The sequence below is a fragment of the Epinephelus fuscoguttatus genome, linkage group LG13 (assembly GCF_011397635.1).
Source record: "Epinephelus fuscoguttatus linkage group LG13, E.fuscoguttatus.final_Chr_v1".
NCBI classification, from domain to species: Eukaryota; Metazoa; Chordata; class Actinopteri; order Perciformes; family Serranidae; genus Epinephelus; species Epinephelus fuscoguttatus.
In genome coordinates this window covers 36,726,426-36,744,118 of record NC_064764.1, presented here as the reverse complement: position 1 = coordinate 36,744,118, position 17,693 = coordinate 36,726,426, and the positions used below count along the sequence as shown (strand labels likewise).

General features: G+C 47.5%; 1 protein-coding gene across 1 annotated transcript; it reads right to left on the bottom strand.

Moving 5' to 3' along the window:
• Nucleotides 1–1,120: 1,120 nt before the first annotated feature.
• Nucleotides 1,121–16,898, bottom strand: LOC125899814 (trichohyalin-like). Its single transcript, XM_049594378.1, is given in 29 exon segments — nucleotides 1,121–1,717; nucleotides 1,803–1,862; nucleotides 1,952–2,008; nucleotides 2,213–2,362; nucleotides 3,181–3,333; nucleotides 4,041–4,124; nucleotides 4,219–4,695; nucleotides 4,768–4,899; nucleotides 4,986–6,522; nucleotides 6,525–7,947; nucleotides 8,197–8,324; nucleotides 8,664–8,857; nucleotides 8,931–9,072; nucleotides 10,055–10,164; nucleotides 10,257–10,403; nucleotides 11,428–11,505; nucleotides 11,843–11,921; nucleotides 12,113–12,262; nucleotides 12,542–12,690; nucleotides 12,783–12,926; nucleotides 13,021–13,147; nucleotides 13,247–13,651; nucleotides 14,242–14,348; nucleotides 14,469–14,634; nucleotides 14,754–14,824; nucleotides 14,909–14,986; nucleotides 15,101–15,238; nucleotides 15,318–15,488; nucleotides 16,755–16,898. Coding segments are annotated over 28 exon segments (6,858 nt in total). The 5' UTR covers nucleotides 15,459–15,488; nucleotides 16,755–16,898; the 3' UTR covers nucleotides 1,121–1,486.
• Between the last annotated feature and the right edge of the window lie 795 nt (nucleotides 16,899–17,693).

Here is a 17,693-nt window from a genome sequence, read left to right as displayed (position 1 = left end):
TTTAAAATGAGCTGTAACATTAAAATAATGAACACATTAATACACCAATAATATCATAAATATTATTCTAAATTGGGTCATTCTGCGTGTGAGTACTTTTACTTTAGGTACTTTAAATATACACTGCTGCCAAACCGAAACTTTTTTCCTAACCTTCACCAGGAGAATCTTTCTGGTAGAAAACCCTCGAGGAAAATTTCTCCCAGCTGCATGTCCAGCAGGGGGCGACTCCATTGGTTGAATCGACCTCTGCGCTTTACGACCTCAGTAAATATTTTCCTGATGACTTTATGATCTCAGTCTCTCATTTCAAGTCTTCTTTAATACAGCGAGAAGATAACTCAGTAAATGATAGTCCCAGTAACATAGACCATAAAGCAGGGGATGCCTTATGGTGTGATTTACATGTCGCTACCACGGTGACCTGTCAGTCAGAATAAAGGCGCGGTTATACAGTGAACATTTAAATATCTATCAACTTGTTTTTGGGTGTTGTCCGAGTTTTTGTCTGTAGCTCTGGTTGAGGGTGAGAGGCTGTCAGCAGATAAACAGAGATCTGTGTGGGTACATGAGACCCTAAAAAAGAGGCTGGGTCATGGGGAGTACCACCAGTTGGTCCAGGAGCTTCTCCTCCATCATTTAAGTACTGCACTTATCCACATAATCGACGAGTTGCCATCCAAGTGTTGCTCAAATGCTCTGTAACGTCACAAAGAGCTCCGACAGAACATCATCCAACATTTGGTCACAAAACATCAGTGCATTTGATCAGTGTCTGAGCGCCATCTTAACGTCACATTTCAGTGCCCCTTTGCATCGCTGTGTGCACGATACACGTAAAGCTAGCATAGCTAACATCTGATTGGTTGAAGATTCACCGTGTCATTGGAGCGCTAAGAAAAGCTGGGTTGTTCATGGTAACAAGTGTCTGGCACCAGTCACTGAGCTTCCATTGAGAATGACTCGTGGCCTGTTGCTGTCTCACTCGCAGTGTGAACGCAGCATCAGGCTGACAGTAAAAGAGCAGTTGGCGCCTCCTACAGGCTGCACAGGTCATTACAGCAGCTGCAGAGCGTGTGGAGGAGACCATGGTGTTTGTTAGAAGTGAAAACGATGACCTCCAGATTATCAAAACTTTGGTTTTTATTGAACTTTACACAAAACACACAGCTGACCTCTGACCTTCACATGAGCCAGACTCACAGCTCAGACTGGAGGATCATGGGAGATGTAGTGTCATGGCTCGGGGCTCTGACAGAGATCAGAATATAAATACAAACAATAAATAACTCAGTAAACATCTGATGAAGTTTTACCTTCAGACTGACTCATAACTCAATACAGACTGTCCCGATGGTCCCTGAACGCAGCCTGCTTTGTATTCAATGTGATGTGTTTGAAAACACGCTGAACTATCAAGCTGTTTCCATGGCGACAGCACACAGCTGATCCCCTCTTTGGTCAAAAGCTTCAGTTTGTAGAGTTTTTATTTTGATTGGCTGAGGGACAGCCTAAGCTCCTCCTCCCTCAGGCTGCGGTCCAATCGCTGTGTCTCAGACTCCAGGACGGATGGGATTGGACGGCGCGTGACGGCGTCCAGCGAGTCGGTGAGGTCGTGTCTCAGAGAGATCAGCCACTGACTGTTTCTGGAGGACTGCTGGATAAACTCCGCCCTCTGCTGCTGGTCCACAGCCAATAAGAGACGGAGCTGACTCACCTGAAGGGAGGAGACACAGTGACATCATCAGCATCCACCTGACCTGACCAAAACACCTGAGACTCTTCTTCTGTGGTGCTCTCACCTGCTCCTCCAGCTCCCTCACTCTGCTCCGCAGGCGCTCTTCTTCTGTGGTGTCTGCAGACTGGTGAACACACACAACAGCATTACACACACACACACACACACACACACACACACACACTGATGTACCTGTGTGTTAGTGTGTCTCACCTGAGCTCTGCTGCTGTCAGTCAGCTGCTGTCTGAACTTCGAACGCTCCGTCTCCACCTGAAACACACAAACACAGTGTGTGTACCTGTCTCAGTGTGTCTCAGAGTGTGTGTGTACCTGTCTCAGAGTGTGTGTACCTGTCTCAGTGTGTCTCAGAGTGTGTGTGTACCTGTCTCAGAGTGTGTGTACCTGTCTCAGTGTGTCTCAGAGTGTGTGTACCTGTCTCAGTGTGTGTGTGTACCTGTCTCAGTGTGTGTGTACCTGTCTCAGTGTGTCCCTCAGTGTGTCTCTGTCTCTCTTCAGTTTGTCCTTCTGATTTTCCAGATGAGAGTTTTTCTTGTTCAGTCGTTTCTGTTCCAGCTCCAGTTCAGCCACCAGACGCTGCAGGACCTCCAGTCTGTCCCCCACAGCCTGACCACACAGAGAGAGAGAGAGAGAGAGAGAGAGTCTGTTTCTATCTTCAGTCTGACTTTCTGCAGCTCCACTGGACTAAACTGGTGCCATCTTGGCGTCCAGTAGGCTGATGTGTTGCCATGGCAACTTATGTGTTTTGCCAGGCGAAGTAAAAACAAACTATGATGTTTGGTGTTACTGTGGAGACATGCTGATTTAGAACAGCCTCTGTAGCTCTGTCTATCTTGTCCACAGCGCTTGTCATAGTTGGTATTAACTCGCCCATTAGCGACAGTCCCGCCTGCTGATTGGTTGGTTTTTATTTTAGAGATTTGATGTCACAGTTTCAGACGAATCAGTCTCTCAGTGGAGTTGGTGGATTCAAAGGTCTGGACACAGACAAGAAGTAACTAAGAAACTAGTCTCTATATACAGACTCTACATTCAGTGAATGTAGAGTCTGTAGACAAACCCCGGAGATCTTGCCTCCGGAAGAAGAGCGGTTGTAGGCTGTTTGTAGTCCGCATGATATTGACCAATCATGTTTGAGCCGGCTGCAGTTGTTGCCAGGTTAAACGGTCCGTGCGGTGAACTAATGGGACGGAACATAATTGGTGTCACTGCAAACTCTGAATCCATCGCAGTGGTTCAGCATATTTACTTAAATGTAAATGGAAGTCGGAAATTCGCCTCCTCCGCCCAAATCAAACCGGAATGCCAAAAAAATCAGGGGTCTGCCCCCAGAGGCTGTATCGCCGGAAGTCAGACGCCGAATACAGCCGATGGGTTTTGAGAATGCTAAGAAACTAACTGACCAATCAGAGACACACACTGACCTCATCTGTGTTAGGCCCCGCCCCCGGGCTCTGCTCCAGTTGGTGGGCTCTCTCCCTGTAGCCAATCAGAGCAGCCTCAGTTCGCTCCAGAGCAGATCGGACACGATCTCTGTCTTTCTCCAGCTCCTCTGTCCTCTGAGTCAGAGTGTACACCTTCACAACAACAAACAAACAACAAACAATATCAGCTACAGAAATAGTAGGTTGATTAGTAACATTATGTGACATATAGATCCTTTTACTGTTCGTAAACAGGATGATGTTTTTTGGTGGGCGGGGCTTAGCTGGAGGCAAACAGTTCTCCACAGACATTAGCTAACGCTAGCTAGCGAGTTCTGTTGGCTTGTTTTAGACAACGGAGGAAGATGATGTGAGTGGTGCGTTCAGAAATACTCATTCTGAGTGTCGGAGCACACTCTGACACAAACTGGACCGTTTGTAAATTTGTAGCGTTGTCTGAATGTACCGCAGAGCGCACTGGAGTGAACGTGTGATTAACTTAACTGTTTAATTCATGTAGAAATATAACGCTCTGTTTCTTCCACCAACAGGGCTCTCATTTTAGTGTAGAGCGTGAATTTACCAACGCACCATGTCAGGTCACTCACTCTCTGGGACCGCCAGTGTTCCTTGCACAACATCGCATCACGTTTAACCATAGTTGTCTTTGTTTTTGTTGACGGGCAGTGGCGGCTGGTTTTGAGCCATGACTCCTTCTATTCTGGCTCCAATAACACAACAAGACAAACACATTTTAACACTCCTGTGGAGCCTACAGCCCTGTGGGGGAGAGGCAGCTGCACCTCCAGATAACAAACTGACCTTTAGTTAGTTCGGACGAAACTGATGAAGTTGTTTACCTCGGCTTCTCTCTGCATCAGGAGCCTCCTCAGCTCCTCTTTCTCCTGCAGCACAGAGATCTGCTCCTCCTCCTTCTCCTCCTGCTGCTCCACAGGACATGATAAACAAACATTTATTAATGTGATGAATCATTCTGTTTCCATCACAGTAAAGGAAAAAACACCTCCTCCTGCTCACCTCTCCTCCTCCTCCTTTCTCCTTGTTGTCCACCTCCTTGTCTCTCCTCCTTCTCCTCCTCTGTCCATCCATCTCCTCTATGGATCTGACCTGGCTCAGTTCGCCTCGACATTCCTGCGCCTCCCTCCTTGCCTCCTCCACCATGGATTTCCACTCCTCCTCTTTCTCCTTCAGAGTCTGGATTTCTCTCAACAGGGCTTTCAGCTTCACCTCCTGCTCCTCCTTCACCTCTTCCACTCTGCTCCTCCACCTCTCCTCGGCCTCCCTCCTCTGCTTCTCAGCCTTCTCCTTTGCCTGTCGAGCCTCCTCCAGCTCCTCCATCATCTCTCTCCTCCTTCTCTCCAGGGCCTTAGCTCTGGCTCTTAGCTCCTCCATCTCTCCTCTCTCCGTCTCTGTGTTCTCCTCTCTGAGCCGTTCAGTCTCCTCCTTCTTCTCCCTCAGAGTGCTCCTCAGGCGCTCCCCCTCTGCGTGGCTCTCCTAAACAAGGAGTGTTTAACAGTTTAGTGTTTTCAGTTTCAACCACACCAGCAGGAGGCGCTGTAACTGTACCTGCAGGAGGAGTTGGAGCTTGGTCATCTCCTCCAGAGCGAGTCTCAGGCCCTCCTTCATCTGCTGCTTCTCCTCCTCCTTCTCCTTCACCTCCTGCTTAGCTCGCTCCCTGCTCCCACTCAGGTCACACACCTGAAGTACACACACACAGAGTTAACATGCTAACGTGATGCTAATGCTAAATGTCAACATGTTAATATAGTGTAGTGTGACTGTACCTGAGTCTGCAGGGAGCTGAGGTTCACCATCATCACCTCCATGCTCTGCTGCACTCCTCTCAGCTCCTCCTGGGCCTCCTCCCTCCTCCTCTGCTCCATCTGCACCTCCTCTCTGACAGCCATCACCTGCTTCTCCTTCCTCATTAACTTCTCTTGTATCTGCTCCTTCTCCTTCTGCTCCTTTTGCACCGCCTCTGTGATGACCCTCAAATCATTCTTGGTTCTCCTCAGCTCCTCTTGCGCCTCCTCCCTCCTCCTCTGCTCCTTCTGCATCTCCTCTCTGACAGCCATCATCTCCTTCTCTGTCCTCATTAACTTCTCTTGTATCTGCTCCTTCTCCTTCTGCACCTCCCCCTTGATGTGCATCAGCTCATTCTTGGTTCTCCTCAGCTCCTCCTGCACCTCCTCCCTCATCCTCTGCTCCTTCTGCACCTCCTCCCCAACAGCTGTCACCTCCTTCTTTGTCCTCATTAACATCTCTTGAACCTGGTTCTTCTCCTTCTGCTCCTTCTGCACCTCCTCTGTGATGACTGTCAACTCATTCTTGGTCCTCCTGAGCTCCTCTTGGGCCTCCTCCCTCCTTCGCTGCACCTCGTCCCTGACAGCTGTTGCCTCCTTCTCGGTCCTCATTATCTTCTCTTGTGCCTGCTCCTTCTCCTTCTGCACCTCCTCTGTGATGACCCTCAACTCACTCTTGGTCCTCCTCAGCTCCTCCTGTATCTCCTCCCTCTGCCTCCACTCCCTCTGCACCTCCTCTCTAAGAGATGTCACAACTTCTCTTTTATTCATCAGCTCCTCCAGTGCCTCTTTCTTCTCCCTTTGTTCTCTCTGTAGCTCCTCCCTCAGTGCAGACACCTCCCCCTCATTCTTGTTCCTCCTCAGCTCCTCCTGTAACTCCTCTCTCTGCCTCCACTCCTCCTGAGACTCCTTTTTCTCCCTTTGTTCTTTTTTCACCTCCTCTCTGAGAGCTGTCACCTCCTTCTCAGTCTTGTTTAGTTCCTGCTGTAGTCCCTCCCTCTTCCTTAGCTCCTTTTGCACCTCCTCCTTAAGGGCTATTATCTCCTCCTGGGCCACCTTCTTCTCCCTTTGTTCCCTTTTCACCTCCTCTCTGAGAGCTGTCCCCTCCTTCTCAGTCTTCCTCCGTTTCTCCTGTACTTCCTCCTTTTCCCTTTGTTCCCTTTTCACCTCCTCTCTAAGGACAGAAACTGCCTCTCTCCTCCTCCTCAGCTCCTCTTGTGCCTTATCCCTCTCTCTCTGCACCTCCTCTCTCAGAGCTGTCACCTCCCTCTCCCTCCGTCTCAGCTCCCCAGACAGTCCTGCCTTCTCCTCCTCCAGCTCTCTGACTCTGGACCTGGCTCTCTCCTCCACCAGGAGGTGCTGACTCCTCTCAGCCTCCACCAGTCTCCCTCGCTCCTCATTCACCTCCCTCAGCTCATCCTCCAGCCTACTTTTCTCCTCCTTCACCCTTCCAAGCACCTCCTCCTCTCCCTTCCTCTTCTCCTCTGTCTCCTTCAGCTTGTCCTCTTTCCTCCTCAGCTCCCCTCCAACCCCCTCTTCTCCTCCTCCACCTCTGTCAGCTTGTCTTTCAGCCTCCTTCTCCTTTCCACCTCCATTCTCCTCAGAGCCTCCCTCTCCCTCCCATCCTCCTCCTCCCTCTCCGCCCTGTCCTGCAGTGTGGCTCTCAGCTGCTGCACCTCCTCGTCTAGCTCCTTCAGCATATGGTTGAGCTTCACCACCTCCCGTGCGCTCTGGTCAGCTCTCTCCCTCCACTCCTTCACCTCCTCCTCCAACCTATTGCAGGCCTCCTCCCCCTCTCTGGCCCTCCTTCTGGCTCCCTCACTCTCAGCCCTGGCCTCCTGCAGCTCCCTGGCCTGGGAGGAGACCCTGACATCTTTTTCTCCTCCCTCCCTTCTCTCTTTCTCCAGGAGCGCATGGGTTTCTTTCAGCAGCGCCTCCAGCTGCTCCTCCTTCACATCTTTGTGCTTTAGTCTGTCATTTGCCTCCTGACGCTCCCTTTCTCCCTCCTCCCTCTGCTCCACTGCTAGCTTCAGCCTCTCCTTCAGCATCTCCACCTCCTCCTCCCTCTCCCTCACGGCGCTCATCTGTCGCTCCAGGCTGCGGTCCCTCCGCTCCACCTCCTCCTTCATCTCTTCGCACTCCTCCTTTGCCACGTTCAACCTCACCCTCAGCAGCTCCACCTCCCCCACCTTCTCCATCAGCCTCCCCACCTCCTCTTCTGCTCTCCTCACTTCACCAGTGAGTCGCTCCACTTCCTCCTCCTCCTTTCTCCTCCTTCTCCTCTGCTCCTCAACTTGCAGTCTCTCCTTCTCTCTCCTCTCCTCTTGTAGCTCAGAGGTTTCTTTTCTCAGTCTATCAATCTCATCCTCCAACCTCCTCCTCCATCTTTCCGCCTCCTCTGCTTCACTCCTCAGATGCCCCATCTTCTCCTCCCTCTCCTCCTTCTCTCTTTCTAATCTCTCAATCCTGTCACAGAGAGCCTCCTCCTCCTCCTCCCTTTTCACCTCCTCTTCTCTCGCGCTGTCCTCCATCCTCTTCACCTCCTCTTCCAGTCTCTCCTTCTCTCCCTCCGCCTGCTGTATCCTCTCCAACATGTGGCCGAGACGCAGCTCCCTCTCTGTCACCTCCTCCCTCAGCTTCTCCACCTCCTTCTGTCTCTCTCCCTCCTCCTCCATCAGTCCCTCTACACGCCTCCTCAGCGCCTCCACCTCTCCGTCCCTCGTCCCCAGCTCCTCGCTCAGCGCCTCCCTCTCACTCTGCCAGGCCTTCCTCTCCTCTTCCTCTTCCCTCCTCCTCCTTCTCAGCTCCTCCACCTCCTCCGTCAGTCTCTCCATCTCCTCCTTCTGCGCCTCCCTCTCCTCTTCATCCTTTTCTCTCCTCTTCCTCTCGTCTTCTCTTCCGGCTGTCACTCTCTCCAGCTCTGCTCTCAGACACTCGATCTCCCCTTCACAATAAAAGCACAGTTAAAAATATTATTAATTAAAGATAATATTAATTAAACACAAAAACAACTTCTGCCATTTATATTACTACTAATAGCACTACTGCAGTAGGACTTCTTCTGCTGCTGTTAACACTACTGATACTCTTTGCAGTGCTTCTGTAAACACAGCGCCCCCCTCAGTCTGAGAGCAGTGTCATTTCCTGTTCTTTATACTTTGCTGACAGATGTTTTCAAACATCTCACACTGACCCTGCAGAGTCTGTTTGGCCTGCTGCAGAGTGTGAATGTGTGTCATCAGCTGACATCTGTCCACCTCCGACTGGGACAGCTGCTTCTGCTGCTGACTGAGCTGCTGGTGGAGAGACACCGACAGAGACCTGCAGACGAGAAGAAAGAGAGAGAGGGTGGGAGCGTTCAGAAAGTGATGACCTCCTGGTCTGAAAGATGAAGCCACCAATTGCAGCTCCTCTAATGGCCACTTGAGTCAGTCCCCACAGACGCACGTGTTATAATGTAGAAATAACCATGTTTACAGCCTGAAGCTAAATTCAACATTTACGACAACGGTACAGGAGCTGAATCTTTATATAACTCACCTGTTTACATTTTTTAAGGCTTAAAGTTAACATAATGAAGGGCGTGGCCTCTTTGAGTGACAGACTGTCCATCCTGTCTCAAGAAGACCCAGACGAACTAGTCCACATATTTGTTCCTACCTCAGCTCCTGCAGCTCCTCCTCCAGCTGCTCCCTGTGTCTCTGCAGTCTGTCCTGCTCCTCCTGCAGCCTCCTGCTCTCCCTCTGCTGCTCCTCCAGCTGCCTGTCTCTCCTCCTTGCCTCCTCTGCCGCCTGCCGCAGCTGCTCCTGCGCCTCCTTCAGCTCCGCGCACACCGAGGCATGCTGGGAGGACAGCTGAGGAGCATAGACACATCACATATCACAGAGGTGTAACACTGTCACATGACTGTCACCTCCTCCTCCTTACCTCCTCCAGCTGACCTCCATCCTTCCCTCTCTCCTCCATCAGGGAGACCAGCTGTCTCTCCTTCTCCTCCATCATCATCTCCATCTCCTCCTCTCTGCCTCTCAGCTGACGGATGATGTCGGCCTCCCCCTCCCTCTGCGCTCTGGACAACACAAAACATTACTGCCATTCAATGTTCAGAATCAGGATTCAATGTTAGCGATCAGGATTCAACGTTTTCAATCAAGATACAATGTTTACAATCAGGATTCAATGTTTACAATCAGGATTCAATGTTGACAATCAAAATTCAATGTTTATAATCAGGATTCAATGTTTACAATCAGGATTTAATGTTTACAATCAGCACTCAATGTTTACAGTCAGGATAAAATATTTGTAATCAGGATTCAATGTTGACAATCAAAATTCAATGTTTATAATCAGGATTCAATGTTTATAATCAGGATTCAATGTTTAGAATCAGGATTCAATGTTTAGAATCAGGATTTAATGTTTACAATCAGCACTCAATGTTTAGAATCAGGATTTAATGTTTACAATCAGCACTCAATGTTTACAGTCAGGATAAAATATTTGTAATCAGGATTCAATGTTGACAATCAAAATTCAATGTTTATAATCAGGATTCAATGTTTATAATCAGAATTCAATGTATTCAATCAGGATTCAATGTTTTCAATCAGGATTCAATGTTTTCAATCAGGATTCAACGTTTATAATCAGGATTCAATGTTTTCAATCAGGATTCAATGTTTATAATCAGGATTAAATATTTTTTATTCAGGATTAAATGTTTACTATCAGGATTGAATGGTTGTCATCAGGGTTAAATGTTTATATTCAGGATTATACGTTTATGCTCAGGATTAAATGTTTACATTCAGGAATAAATACTTGTAATCTGGATTAGATGTTGACAATCTGGATTAAGTATTTTTTATTCAGGATTAAATGTTTACTATCAGGATTAAATGGTTGTCATCAGGGTTAAATGTTTATTTTCAGGATTATATGTTTATGCTCAGGATTAAATGTTTACATTCAAGAATAAATACTTGTAATCTGGATTAAAAGTTGATTAAGGATTCAGGTACAAACATTGTTGTGGAAACCAGACTCACCTGAGCTGGCTGCAGTCCATGTTAAGTGTTTTGACCTCCCTCTGTAGAGAGCTGACCTCTGACCTCACTGCCTGCATCTGTGATTGGCTGTCTGACAGCTCACACTCCAGCTGCAAACACACAAACACAGGTTTCCTTCCCAGAATCCTTTGAGGCAGGCAGCATCACTGACTGACAAGACAGGTGAGGAGAGCAGCCGTACCTGCAGCAGCTGTTTGTTCAGATCTCTCTTATCTGACGCCAGGGACGAGTTCAGGGCGGCCATTTTGTCCAGAGCATCGCGTGCCTCCTCCACCTCCCGCTTCAACACACACTCAGAGGATGAGAGACTCAGCACAGTCTCCCTTGACTGAAGGTGGAGACACAGAGGAAGGGACACAAAGGGGGAGACACAGAGGAAGGGACACAGAGGGGGAGACATAGAGGAAGGGACACAAAGGGGGAGACACAGAGGAAGGGACACAAAGGGGGAGACACAGAGGAAGGGACACAAAGGGGGAGACACAGAGGAAGGGACACAGAGGGGGAGACACAGAGGAAGGGACACAGAGGGGGAGACACAGAAGAAGGGACACAGAGGAAGGGACACAGAGGGGGAGACATAGAGGAAGGGACACAAAGGGGGAGACACAGAAGAAGGGACACAGAGGAAGGGACACAGAGGGGGAGACATAGAGGAGGAGACACAGAGGGGGAGACACAGAGGAAGGGACACAAAGGGGGAGACACAGAGGAAGGGACACAAAGGGGGAGACACAGAGGAAGGGACACAGAGGGGGAGACACAGAGGAAGGGACACAAAGGGGGAGACACAGAGGAAGGGACACAGAGGGGGAGACACAGAGGAAGGGACACAAAGGGGGAGACACAGAGGAAGGGACACAGAGGGGGAGACACAAAGGGGGAGACACAGAGGAAGGGACACAGAGGGGGAGACACAGAGGAAGGGACACAAAGGGGGAGACACAGAAGAAGGGACACAGAGGAAGGGACACAGAGGGGGAGACATAGAGGAGGAGACACAGAGGGGGAGACACAGAGGAAGGGACACAAAGGGGGAGACACAGAGGAAGGGACACAGAGGGGGAGACACAGAGGAAGGGACACAAAGGGGGAGACACAAAGAGGGAGACACAGAGGGGGAGACACAGAGGAAGGGACACAGAGGGGGAGACACAGAGGAAGGGACACAAAGGGGGAGACACAAAGAGGGAGACACAGAGGAAGGGACACAGAGGGGGAGACATAGAGGAAGGGACGCAAAGGGGGAGACACAGAGGAAGGGACACAGAGGGGGAGAAACATTAAAGTGCAGGCCTACAGTTTCTGATCTCAAAAGAGGACATCTTTGTTTCATTAAATAATGAACGTACCTTCTGCAAAGCGTCTCTGGCATCAGCAGCTTCTTCCTCTGCTCTCTGTCTGTCCAGCTGCTGTCTCTCCAGTGCCCCCTGCAGGACAACAGGAGGACGGAGGGAAACAAGTTATCGGGTCTGTCTGTCTAAATTTATCTTTCTGTCCCTGAATGATAATTATCAAACAGCGGTGTAACAATACAGATATTTGTATTAATCATTCAGTAGAAGGCTTTCATTTCGATACGCATTACGAACAGAGTGATACGTTAACCCACCCTGTTGATTTGGAAAATAAATCTACAGCTGAAACTGTGTTTAATAAAATGTTCTCAGCGTACCAGCCCACAGGACGGCACATGCTGTATGTCCCTCCCACCCCCAAACCAGACTTAAGTGAACCGTTACACCCTTAGAAACTAAACCTGATCACCTTCAGAGTGTGGATCTCCATGCGGTGCAAAATTTCTCTCTCAGTCAGCTGGACGTTCTCCAACAGCTCCGTCTCCACTCTGAAACAAAACCAGGGCAACATCCGACACATTATAAACAGCAACGCCACTCAAACATCTGTTCATCAACAAGACAAAGAAATGTTCTTGTTTTACAACAGACTCTGCGGATATCTGGACACTGAATCAAGAAATATCAGCATCATAAATAAGATCATTCACCTGTGATCACCTTTAAAACATTTCTTTACCTTCTGAGTGTTTGAGTCTCCAGCTGTCTGCTCCTCTCCTCCTGTCTGTCTCTGTCCCTCCTTAGTCTGTCTCTCTCTGTCTTCACCTCCTCCTCTCTCCTCTGCACCTCATCCACCTGCAGACGCAGCGATGACGACGCCTCACGCTCACTGTGACACACACCCACACACACAGAGGTCACTGTTGGATCCATCTGCAGAGGTTTCAGGTGTGTGTGTGAACATTGAAGTCTGCAGATGTGTTCAAAGATAAACTCTAAAACGGGGGCTTTTATTGTGAAGCATCTACAGGAAATAAAATGTGTTTATCACTGAATTAGCTGAACTTTATTAGCGGCTTTGAGATTTGTAAAAGGGGCGAGGGAACGGATTATGTCAGTGAGGGTCGTCACAAAGTTACAAGAACAAAAAATGTGTGTGTGTGTGTACCTGTTCAGCAGGTCCAGAGTGTGTGTGAGCTCCAGCTGTGTGTGCTGAGTGTGTTTTTTCAGCAGCTGGTTGTCGTCCTCCAGCTGTTTCAGTCGCAGCTGCACAGATGTCTTCTCCTCGCCGAGCCGCCGCAGAGAAAGCTCCGCCCCCTGATAAACAACACACACAGATCAGAGTCATTAACCCCTCCCTGACCTCTGGGCTGCAGCCGAGAGTGTTTCCCGCTGTGTGTGTGACTGACCTGCAGTTCCTCGTGTCTCCACTGCAGGGCGCTTTCAGCGTGGGACAGGACAGACAGCAGGGAGGACAGGTCCAGACTGAGGACGCTGTCTGAGGATACACACATAGAACTGCTGCTGCTGCTGGTGGCGGACAGGACTCTGGACTGGAGACATAAGAACACACTGACCTCTGTGACCTTTGACCTCTGTAGGTCCACAGCCTGTGTGTATGTGTGTGTGTAGTTGTAACAGACTCACCAGTTTGACCACAGCCTGACTGACAGACTGAAGACTTCTCTCTGTGTCTCTGTGTCTCTCTAACTCTCTGTCTCTGTCCTCCCTCTGACTGTCCTCAATCTGCAGAGAGCGAGACAGCTCTGCTATCCTGACAGACAGACAGACAGACATTGATTTTAAAGATAAGACAGACCTTTATGGATCCAGTTGTCTCAGTGTCTGACTGAACAGCAGGACATGGACTCACCGTTCTGTCAGCTGCAAGACTTCTGTCTCATGAAGACGCGTTAACTCTGAGATCTCTCGCTCCTTCTCCTCCCATCTGTCCTGCTCCTTCTCCTCCCATCTGTCCTGCTCCTTCTCCTCCTCCTCTTTGTGCTCCAGTTCTCCTAATGAGAAGGTTCCCAGGGTGGAGGAGGAGATGTGAGGAGGGGGAGATGGTGAGGAGTCTGCAGGATGGAGGACCAGGGTGGAGGACAGAGGAGGAGAGGAGGACGGCGGGGGGAGGTCAGAGGGGACAAGAGGGGGAGGCACAGAAGAGAAGGGTTTGATGGGAGGAGCGATGAGCCTCAGGGAGGAGGAGACGGAGTCACAGCTGGACAGGAGAGAGGAGGAGAGACGAGAAAACTCGGCCCTCAACTCCCACAGATCCCTAAAGACAGAGAGACAGGTTGGTCAACCTACATCAGGTTGGTCAACTTACATCAAGTGAGTCAACTTACATAAGGTTGGTCAACTTACATCAGGTTGGTCAACTTACATCAAGTCAGTCAACTCACATCAGGTTGGTCAACTTACATCAAGTTGGTCAACTTACAACAGGTCGGTCAGCTTACATCAGGTTGGTCAACTTACATCAAGTCGGTCAACTTAGATAAGGTTGGTCAACTTCTATCAGATTGGTCAACTTACATTAGGTTGGTCAACTTCTATCAAGTTGGTCAACTTAAATTAGATTAGTCAACTTCTATCAGGTCGGTCAACTTAAATTAGATTAGTCAACTTCTATCAGGTCGGTCAACTTAGAACAGGTCAGTCAACTTAAATCAGGTTGGTCAACTTAAAACAGATCAGTCAACTTATAACAGGTCAGTCAACTTCTGTCTGGTCGGTCAACTTACATCAGGTCGGTCAACTTACAACAGGTCGGTCAACTTACAACAGGTCGGTCAACTTACAACAGGTCGGTCAACTTACATCAGGTTGATCAACTGAAGAGGTCTCACAAGTATGGAGACGTACCTGTCGGCGGCGGTCTTCACGCTGTGACACTGTCGTCTCAGAGCGACCACAGACCTCCAGACTGACAGCAGTCGAGCCTGCTGCTGACCCACTTGACCTGCGTGACACTGGACACACACACACACACACACACACACACACACACACACACACACACACACTTCGGTCTAATTTGGCGCAACGAGATTTCACACAAAGTCAATGCAAAGACTCTTAAAAGTACACACCTCCCTCTCTCTCTGCCAATCATCCTCTCTCTGCCCCACCTCCTCGACTGCTCTGCTCCAATCAGATGTCAGCTTCTGGAGGTCCTCCCTCAGGGCCTGGTTGGCCTGCTCTGATTGGCTGAGCTGCTCCCGGAGGAGAGCGTTGGTGTCAGCTAAACCGACTGACCTGAGGAAACACACACAGATGAGACACACACAAACAATATATATATATACAGGTGAGACACACAGGTGAGGCTGACACACACACACACACACACACACACACACAGGGCTGATACACACCTCTGTTGTTCCTCCTCCAGCCTGATGAGGGCGCTCTCCAGAGAGTCACTGTGTTCATCTCTGATCCTCCGCTGCAACACAAACACACACAACTACAGTTTACAGCATCTGGACCACTGACGTCACACAACAATACACAGTAGTATTAGTCTGACCTCAGTGTTGATCAGCTGTGTGTGTTCATCCTGCAGCTGAAGCTCCAAACACTGACATCGATCTCTGTACTCCAACACCTGCACACACACAATACTGTCAGTACTCCAACACACAGCTGAAACTACAGCTGATACTCTGATCTGACAGTAACAGACCATATTAATCATTCATATAACTGAATATTAACTCACCTTGTTCTGCAGTCGGTGGATGAGCAGAGCCTGTCTGGCCTCCCTCTCCCTCCCCTCCCTCACCCTCCTCCTCACGTCCCTCTGCTCCGCCTCCAGCCGCAGAGACAGGGCGAGCGGGGGGGACACTGACTGACACAGCTGAGGAGAGAGACAGGTGTAATGTTAACATTCACCCTGCTGATCACATGACCTCCTCCTCCTCCTCACCCCTTCTCACCCTCTCATTCAGAGCTCTGCTCCTCGACTCCAGCTCCTCCCTCTCTGCTCGGCTCTCTGCCAGCTCCTCCTGCAGACGACACACCTCCTGTTTGAGCTCCGCCTTCTCCTGCTGCAAACCAATGAGCAGCTCCGACTGCATGCTGACAGGTCGACCTCGCCGTCAGTGAACCTGGACAGAGACACAGACACGTCTGAGATACACCTGCCAACCTTATCACTGTGCAGAAGGAAGAGTGCGTCTACTCATGGACGAGAGACACATGCTCATGACAGCGTGTGATGTAAACTCTACTGAGCTGTAACATTAGCTGGCTCAGTGGTGCTAGGTGAGCTAGCAGTAGATGCACTCTTCCTTCTGCGTAGTGATACAGTTGTTGGGTGTAGAAAGAAAATACAGGGTGTGTGTATTATCTTGAGTAAGAGGGTCATACTTTGTGGAAGGAGACGCTGCTGTTGAAGTAAAGTATTTTTTAGAGGGTCTAGTTTCATTATATTGGAGAGAAGGCCGACATCCCTATAGCCGTGATCTCCAACACTCACACCAAAACTATGTAGACCAATAAATAATACCACAGGTCAGAGCAACAATATGAATTTTTGAATTGGGGTGAATTGTATGTATGGTTGTGTGTAGGGACTTGTTGCTATGACTACAGCCTCTCCAGGTTTCTGCTGACTACGTATATGATGGACAGGTGGACGAAATAACAGAAACACAGTTGCCATAAAAACCACACAGTCAACTAAATACTTAAATATAAATACATCATTTACATTAAGTATTAATGTTAATTTACATGAATCCAAAACCAACAGACAGGAAAACACTTCACTGCAACTACTGTAACTACATTCAGCTGACAATACTTTTACATCAGTCAGGTTTTGAAGGCAGGATTTTACCTTGTAGTGGAGTATTTTCACAGGGTGGTATTAGCACTGGTACTGTAACGTTAGAGTAAAGAATCTAAATACTTCTTTTACACTGAACAATTGAAGTAGTAGCAGCAGTAGCAGTGTGTTGTCTGGTAGTTCCTGTGTGTCAGTGTATAATCAGCATGTTATATTGTAGTAGTTGTAGTATATTGCACCAGTAGCAGTAGTAATAGCAGTAGTGGCAGTATACCGTTAGGTTGTTCCTGTGTGTCAGTGTATAATCAGCTTGTGTTGAGTGTTAATCTGTTAAACAGCAGAGGCAGCAGAATAGATATTAAACCTGTTAAAATACCAACAAACGTGTTCACATTCCGGTCAGCACCGGTTCAGACATCTTAACTGACGGCTGTCAAACCACCGGACACAGAGACGTAACGGCTGGAGATGAAATGAACAGTTATTAGAGGAACTAACGTTAACTCCTGACTGCAGTTAGCATGTTAGCATGCAGTTAGCATCAGCAAAACAAATAATAAATAAAGTGAATTAAAGTTCGTACCTGCTGAACCGGAAGCTGCTGAACGAGCTTCACTCACAAACTGTAAAAAACAATTGGACACTTAATAAAAATACATATCTGCGTCATTCATTCCGCTAACAGGCTAACACTACCTGTTGTTGTTAGCATATTCAAACCGGGAAACATAACCCTTCACCCCAGTGACGTAGAGGTCACGTGACTGGAGACAACGCTGCTGAATATAAACAGCGACACCTGCCGGTAATAAAATAAATAAAATACAGAATTACACTAAATAAACATGTAAAATAGTAAATAATAAATGCATAGTAACAATAATAAAATAGATAAATAAATATAAACTGAATTAAAAAGCAAAATTATTTATGTCAACTTCAACTGAAAATGAAATAAATAACATTAAAAATAAATTTAAAAGAAAAAACTAAATATAAAAAATATTTTTAAAGAACTAGATAGACTTCAGTTCTATTTATTGAAAAACAAAATTCGAAAATATTTTAAACAAAAAGTATTTTATTGTCTTCAATCGTATCTTTTCAGGCATTATAAAATGTTATAAATATTATAAAAACAGTTAAATAGAAAAAATATAAAAACAAATTTAAAAATATTTTTGACAAACTATTTTGAAGAAGAATAAAAAAGCTTACATTAAAACTAATTAAAAGCAAAAAATATATAAACACAAATTTTTAAAAATTAGATTGACTTCAATTGCATATTCAAAAAATAATTTAAAATATGTAAACATGAGTATTTATATTGACTTTAAATGTATATGTAGAAGACAAAAAATGTACATTAAAAATTATTTAAATAGAAATAATTATTAATAAAAATAAAGGTAAAAATAAATTTTGAAGATTAGATTAACTTTAAATGTATAATTTGAAATTAAAAATAGTTTAAACAAAAAGAAAAAATATATTTATATAAGTTTTCACTCATTTAACT